Source organism: Varroa jacobsoni, unplaced genomic scaffold (genome assembly GCF_002532875.2).
Source record: "Varroa jacobsoni isolate VJ856 unplaced genomic scaffold, vjacob_1.0 contig03876, whole genome shotgun sequence".
NCBI classification, from domain to species: Eukaryota; Metazoa; Arthropoda; class Arachnida; order Mesostigmata; family Varroidae; genus Varroa; species Varroa jacobsoni.
Window position 1 is genome coordinate 18623 of NW_019215113.1, and position 8204 is coordinate 26826.

Consider the following 8204-nt stretch of genomic DNA (forward strand, 5'->3'; position numbering starts at 1 on the left):
AACATCCACAGAGGCATACTGAACTGTGGTTGGGCAGCCGGTAGGTATCTGTGGTTGATCTGAAAAGGCGAGAAATTGAATTCGGTAATCAGTTGTTACAACGGACAGACAAAAACAGAAAAATCGGTCAACCAAAGCCTTGGGTCACGGTAAGATGGCCATCTGTTTTTGTGTCCAAGTCAATATTTGTTTGACTGACCTTTTTTTACTATACACACCGATGTAAAAGTAAAAAGAAGACCCTTGTCTACTCAACGTTTAACAATGTTCGTTTATTAATGTACTTATACGTGAAAATATATATATATATATATATATATACTATGCTTGGTTATTTATCTGCATCAGAGCTTAAAGCTGCTGCCACGGACGTCATCGTTGTTGTTTTGGTGTGTACTCGTATATACCCCGCTGGTTAGATACCGCCAATTATGGTAATGACCTACTATTAAAATGGCGATGAAAATCGTGGGGAAAAATGACTCTTATAAAGCTTTCCATTTTATCCCTTAAATATTCGATGTGTTGCTGAAACGAGCCATGGGCAATTTAATTCTTGGTCTCTGAGGAAGACTCAGAACCGTTCACCCATCGTGACGTCATCCAACGCCTCCGCTCGCTAGTAAAGGGCAACAGCAACATCGACCATCATCGCCCATCAGGCAAAGCATCGGTGGAACAGTCTGTGCCTCCAGGATCTTCCAGGAGCTGCTGGACTGAGCCGAACGGGGCCGATACAAGTCGTTGATTGAACTCCATTCTTTGTCGTACCACACGAGTACAGTATATTATTCGTTCTCTATATATGTATATATATATATATATATATATAGACAGCTCCATCGACAACAATATAGTAGCCTAGAGAATATAATATATGGTTAAAGTTTCGATCTGTATGTGTCCAAAGGCACATCAGAAAGGTGGTTTACTAACATTACTGATTTGTTACAGTTATGATAGAATAATGCCAGCATTTCAGTTTAGCTCAGATATACTTTTTTTTCTTTATTTATAAGCAAGATATTTCAGTGATGTGTATCCATACATGCGCATTACTGGTTAGCATTCTCTCAACAGAGACGTTATTCAGAGAACAGTGCGAACTGATGCTCTACAAATGTTGTAGGTTTAATTTACATAAATAAGTAGTTTGGAATTTCGAACAATGGAGGCTTTCGGGGTTCGGCCAGTAGATATTGAATAGAAATGTAATCATCGACATGACTATTTCCGATAAAAGGTACTATTAACTTACCCCCAAAGATCGAATGAGCTTTCAACCACGTGCTACAGTAGCTGATCGACAAATACCAACATCCAACTAACTACAAACATCTATCAAACAGGGTACACAGGATCGTATGGCAGCTACTGAAAGTACAGATGTAGCTGCGTATTCAACAATTTTCGCCCAGTTCCTTAATTTACCTGACTAAAACTGCCTAGTCAGCCTAGTAAGTTCAGTTGGTATTCAATACGTTTTGTCGCTGTTGTTGATAGATTCATCCTGACTTGCTGACCCGGACGCGTGCTGTGATAACACCGATATGAGCAGCACCTAGCTGGGTTGTGTGCTGCTGTCTACAACACAGATGGAGAGTTTCCTGACCCTTTCAGGAGGGGCCAGCCGCTCGACGCGACAATGCCAAAACGTCCAGGTCATATGATGATAAAGACACCGGTGCGATACAATTACACTAGTAGATTTTTTGTTGTCTAGGGGTCTGCTAATAATGACGATGCATGCACAATACAGCCGCTGCAACAAAGGAATGCGTGCCTGAATACATACAAACCCGCCATAGAACGCTTGCCATTGGGCCAGTTCGGTGGACAAGCTTGCCCACTACAAATAACAACAACAAATGATAAACAATGACAGTAGCTCAAATCGTAGGAACCGCATTTGTACTCTCATTTAGTATCAGTAGTAATTATAAGATTTGATTGTCACTATCAGAATTATCAGCAACAACAAAGGCAGCAGCAGTGCTACCACATGGACTACACTATCATTAGGCCGCATGCTCCAGCAGCAGCGGCAAGACACCACAGCACAGCGCCAAAAGCAGCACTATCGAATAAAAAGGAATAATCTGTTTACAACGACAGCTACAGCGACAGCAGCACCAGCAGCTGCAAGACAAGATGGCTACAAGAGGTAGCAGCAACGGCTGCATCTTGCACCGTCTGCTGGCATCACATCTGGAACGATACCCACAGCAACAGTAGCGGCTTTAACGGGAGCGGCTCATCCATCCATTCGTTAATTCATCCATCCGTTATGGTTGCTGCTGTGGCTGAAGGCATTGAAAGCCCGTCAAAACTGTGATGATTATGCTGCGGCTGGTGCTGCTGCTGCTGCTGTGGCCGTCGATTGATTTGTCGGTCGACGGAACATTTGCGCTGCAGGTCAGTGCCCGTTGCAATCCTGTGAAAATGAAACCGTGTGCTCGTTTAGCCCCGTGCACGGCTGTGTGTGCGTGTCTGTGTGCATGTAGTTAAACGTAAGAGTATCATAAAATTGTATACTGCTGCTATGGGGACTTAACTGCTTTTGTGACATATGAAGGAAAGAAGGAAGGAGCATAAAGAGAGCTTCGGGAGCGGGAGAGCGATTCTCGAACGTACGACACCTACCGACGAGAAAAACAAGCAAAACTGCTACTACTGTTATCGGCATATTGTACTGATCAAATAAACCAACTACGGTTCATGCTATCGAGTAGTAGTATGAGAACCAGGAAAACGGTGATGAGACGATGCTGCTAATCAACGCCAGCCTCAGCTGCCGCTGTTGCTTCTATAATAAGCAACTACGCCAGCTGTAGTTACAACCTTAAAAGCTAAATGAGTAAGCCTTATACATATGGCTGACACAGCATGTCAATAACGTTTTCCTTGTTGGTTGGCATCATTTTACCGATGGTGGGGACGGAAATCAAGGAGAGGCTTTCCTAGTCCATATCAATTTTGGAACGGCCAAAAATATATCAATGTTAGGCGGTATTATGCAACTTGATAAGGATAACAAAAAATTACAAGTAGCTACATAAACAGGACGTTCATACTGAATATATACATATATATATATATATATACATACATGTGCGTGCGTGTACACGTGCAACGTCGCTCGTGTTATCTTACTTATTTTGATTGTAAATTTCCTATTTTATCAAACACCTAGGTGTTCTTCGCTGTAATAACGTTAATTTCATGGTATGTATATATGCATGCAATAACGACATTTACACAGCACTTGAATCTTGAATGCGTGGGCCTTAAATTGCGGAAAAGAAGCGACTGTGAGAAAATGGTTGACTGCATGCTCCGCTCACTTGACTCAACGGCGCCAGCGAGGACGACTAGCCCTAACTAGATAGTGGCCTAGTGGTGGTTCGCTGTCCCTGCTGCACCTTCTAGAATAAAGATGGCTTCCAGAGCGGAGTGCTGTGATGTTATTAGCAAAAGCTGTCGTCTGCTTTCGGTAACCGCCGCTATTATTGATGCTGCTTCTGTTATAAAGTTGCTGCTGGTGATGCTGTGGCGGATACTTAGCAATTGCTGCTGCGGAAACTCAATAGTTGAAGGGTGGATGAGGTCGCCACCCTCGCCAATGTTCCCCTTTCCAATATGAGCTCGTTGCCGATTGGCTGGAATGGTGTGACGTCACAATGGCCATATAAGGGCGATCCGAAAGGGCGAGCACGCACTTTGTGTGTTAGCTGAGGCAGGTCATGTTGAGCAGCTATAGCCAGAGTGGATCAGAATCTGAGTATCGTTTAACGAACGGTTTGATCCCGGCTAGGGTGAAGCGCCTCGGCTATTGGCAAGCGCAACAAGAACAGTTACTAAGCACTCATCTCAACTGCGGCGGCAAACAGAGAACGTTTTGTAGCGTGCGAGTGTGTGGTGTGAAACCTCGTCGACGAACGTACGGCCAAGACGGGCTGAGTCAATTGTGTCACCACGTTCAGGGCTACATCTAACCTCGTCATAAACAACAGCATCGTCGTGGTGGTGGTGATGGTGCTGTGGCTGGTGGTAACTGGCTGAGAGAGAAACAAGTACTGCAGATACTAGGACAACTTGACAGTGAACAGTTGACCAAAGCGAAACTTGTATGTCAATTGTTTTGCGTTTGTTGCGGCAGAACGAAATCGAAACAACGGTTAATAGTGCTATTGCTTTCAGAAAGAGTTTGTTTTGCTTATACCGTAATCGGTGAATTGATTACTATTGGGGTTCGTGCAAACGGCAGTGAAGAACGTCAGATCGAGAGACTCTCCGTGAAACTTTCATAGACGAATTGGATAAAAGGCAGGGACCCCGTCTCGAATTTGTTGCTTATTCAGCGACACACATGTCGACTGCTGCTACATCGTGCGCTGTTGTAGGGCATTTCGTCACAAACATTTTGGAAACTTCGACCACAACAACATCAACACCGGGAGACGCGTCAACACGACCGCGAAGAAAAACGCCGACCAACGTAAAATTGACTGCCCCAGCAACGGTTGAATCACGGACAGTCGTTTTCAATCTAGTGACATCAACGACGGCAGCAGTGGTAGTGGTGCCTAGTGAAAAGCGTCAGTCAAAAGCTGTGCGGACTTCGCGCCTTGCCGACGCTCTAATGCACGACAGCTGTTCGACATTGGTCAGGTGATTTGTTGTAGGTACCCCATTTCCCCCGTACTACTACTACTACGACGTTCTTTGAACATTGTCACTCATTAATTCCCCCGTTTATCGGTGAAGAACAGACACGAACACGATTGATTGATTGACTGATTGATTGACTGGCTGAAAGATAATAAAAAAAAACGAGCGAGTCAACATAAAATGGGAACGCGTGAATTATACCATAATACGTAGGCTCGTCGTACCTTTGTATATCTGTAGATATCAATCTCTATATCATCTAAGGCTGAATTAGTCAGCCATACATGAAGCTCGACATCTTCAGCAGCAACAAGAACAACGACGGCAACATTTATTCAATCAACAAAGGCACCAAAATCTACAATAATATCAGCCACATTAACAGCAGCAGCGACACGAACGGATTAAACAACAACAATCAGAATCTCATCAACGATTCCTGCAAAAGACGGCGACTACAGTCAGCCCAGCAAGTGTAACCATGCCTGTGCCTGTTTCGGTACCGTGTAGTAATAATTATAAAAGTAACCATAATAATAACGATAATATGCCCACCTCTCAACAACATTCAGCACAATTCCTACCACCGTCTTCCGTACACTTTCGGCGTCGTGCCCGCCGGGGCAAAAAGCGAAGGTGCCACGAACCCATGATGTCCACCCAATCCCAGTCGCTACCTCAAACGACGACTGCGCATCATCGGGGCGGTGGCGGCACTAGGAATGGTAATCATCCATTGAAGAAACGGTGCATACAAATTCGTCCAGCTGACGTGCCCCAAGCACCAGCCAACTTCACCCAATTCATTATCGACGACCACTTCGGTTCGTGTCCTGGTTTGTACAAGAGCTTTGAGACACCGCCAGTGGGTGGGCCCGATTCGTCCTCTGACTCAGAGGCGCCTCACTCGAGTGTCAACTACGATAGTGAATCGAGTGTCGATGCGCCACTTGACTACTCAGATATGGTGGCCTTCTATGAAAAGGACTTCGAGGAGGTCTACTCGGACGCGCACGCCGCCGAGGTGATCGAGTTGCCCCGTGAGCAGCTAGTGGCAATGTACGGTGATCTGGAGAAGCGGGCTGCCGAGTTAAGCAGTGAACTGAGCGTATACTCGCCACAGCATCTACTCGATCTACTGCAGCAGAGATTACTTCAATTGCAAGAAGAGAATCGACAGTTGCGTGCGAAAAATCGTGCACTTCGCTACGCCCATAGTGAGCATAGTGATGATAGTCAGGGCTCGGTTGATTCAGAAACAGACTCGTCCTCGACGTCATCCGACTCTTCGGAGTCATCAGATTCTTCAGATGAGGACGCCAGCGGAGGCGTTCAGAACGACAATGGTGCAGCAGTAGCCTGCAGTAGAGGTAGGCGCAGCGGGCCTGAGATCGGAGAGGGTGTCCATGCCGTTGTGGAACAGCTGCGACATGGCCAAGTGGCTCCGGACTGCGTCGATGACGTCAACGATAACGCCATGTTCCAGCTGGATTCGTCCAGTCGTTTCAGCGGCGGCGATGACGGTAATGATGATAATAACTCAGTGCACGACGAGCGTGAGGAAGGCGGCAGCAGCGCCAGAAGTAGTTATTGTCAAAGGCGTGGGCTGCATTGTAGCTTCAACAACGACGGCTCCTCGTCCACCCTCGATTTTCGGAGCTTCCAGGATGCATTGTTTAGTCAATCGCATTCACCAACGACCAGGAGGACGACGTCACCATCAGGAAGCATGGCAACAACAGCTGCAGCAACATCATCAAGAAGTCAAATTGACTTTTTTGGCGAGGATCAGAATAGGCGAACACCAGCGGGATTGGCAGCGTCGCGGGTTGCGCCGCAAGGTCGGCGTTACTTCTCCAACGATGTGGACGTCAATGCGGACGTCGACGACAAGCGTGATGACGATGATGATGGTGACGAAGCCCCTATGCGAGTATTTAAAGCCGGGCAACTGCTACAGGACCGGAGACAACAGCAGCACGAACAGGAGGTTCAGGTGACATCGTCATGCAAGACGCCTGTTTCGGACTCGTCTCCACCTTACGGTGAGATTGAAGCGATGGGTTAGAGAGCTACTACAGTACTACCTACAAAAACCTATCTACTACAAATTACTACCAAACTCTTATGCCCCTTCTCTCTCTCTCTCTCTCTCTCTCTCTCCTTGTTAAAAAACACTAGACATCTCCATTAGTAGGTGGTAGGGTTAGAAGCGTTCGACCAATCGACTAGGACAGTTCTGTGTCTGGTAGTTGTCGAATGCGACCACCACCACTGGAATGGAGTTCGAAGAAAATAAAATGGTGGTTTGAGGTGGGAGCAGAGAAAGAAAGGGAACTTCTTGATTTGTCGCGAAAGTCGACAGAGTCTAATGGAGCGTTGGTATTGGCGCGAAATTTCAGTATAAGCAGAACAGTGGTTTTGCTAAAGCGCGAGTGACTGCGCAGGCAGGTCGGCAGACGAGGAGGTGGAATGTGCCGGATTAAGGTTAACGAAAAAACATTTGCAGTGGTAAACGAAAAACGAGAATGGAAAGGACGCGGTGTGGCGTCTCCTGGTTTTTCGTTAATCTGCATTTTATCCATCCAACTCAGTTACGGTACCAGGCGTTAAGCATGGGGTTATAGTCTGCGTGTAACGGGCCACGACCGTCATGACCTACCTCCTTCCCAATGCAGAGGTACGTACAGCTCTGCTGCAGCCGCCCGTAGTTTGGACGGTGGCTATATAGCCTCGCTGCCGCTCCTTCCCTTCACGACTCTCCGGCCACGTAGTAATAACATGTACATAATTCTAGTCATTGCCGCCCGGCAACAGGGGCGCCCTCTAAGGAGGGGACGTTTCCCTCTAGTTCCAGCCGGAAAGCTGTGTTCGGCCCCGACTTGTTCGTTAGGGGCACAACTCATCCGTACCTCTTCACACGCAACACTTCATGAAGCAGCTGAAGGACACACACTTCGAATCGAGAGAAATTATATAACAATAATGGTATAGCTAATAGTAGTAATAATATTCATCATCGTCATCATCATCGCAAAATTCGGACCCAAACCTGAAAAGAGAAAGAGATTAACATTAGGGAGATTAAATAGACTATGGCCATGTCCTCACCACGGTCTTCCTTGTTCCTCGTCAGAAGCGCTTAGAAACGAACGGAGCCCAAATATCAGCTCTCTTGAATGAAACTGAACGTACAGAAGGGAAAAACCTACTTCAGGCTCGATAGCGCTCGTTTCTTTAAAAGATCGGCAAAATATAAATAGATGCGCATTGCGCCCTTATCGCTGTTCGTCATATATTATATACATATTCATCTATATAGAGCATATATAGATATCATTTGTTATAAACAAACGCAAGGAACGGAACATAAGTCATGTTTCATCACGTCATATTTCTGCTGAATCATATACGCACATACATACACGCAAACACACAGAGACAAACCTAAATAGACAAAGACATCTGGGCGCACGGCCTTCTATTATAAACTGAAAACGTTCTATAATGCGTTATATATATATATATGTATG

At 46.0% G+C, this 8204-nt stretch overlaps 1 protein-coding gene across 1 annotated transcript; it reads left to right on the plus strand.

The window, feature by feature from the left end:
• Positions 1 to 3623: 3623 nt before the first annotated feature.
• LOC111272932 (uncharacterized) lies at positions 3624 to 7952 on the plus strand. Its single transcript, XM_022854619.2, has one exon. The coding sequence runs from the start codon at positions 5153 to 5155 to the stop codon at positions 6737 to 6739; it is 1587 nt and encodes a 528-aa protein (XP_022710354.1). The 5' UTR covers positions 3624 to 5152; the 3' UTR covers positions 6740 to 7952.
• The last annotated feature ends 252 nt before the right edge of the window (positions 7953 to 8204 follow it).

Excerpts from the sequence above, each read along its gene's own strand:
- LOC111272932 (XM_022854619.2), top strand. The coding sequence starts at position 5,153 with ATGCCTGTGCCTGTTTCGGTACCGTGTAGTAATAATTATAAAAGTAAC.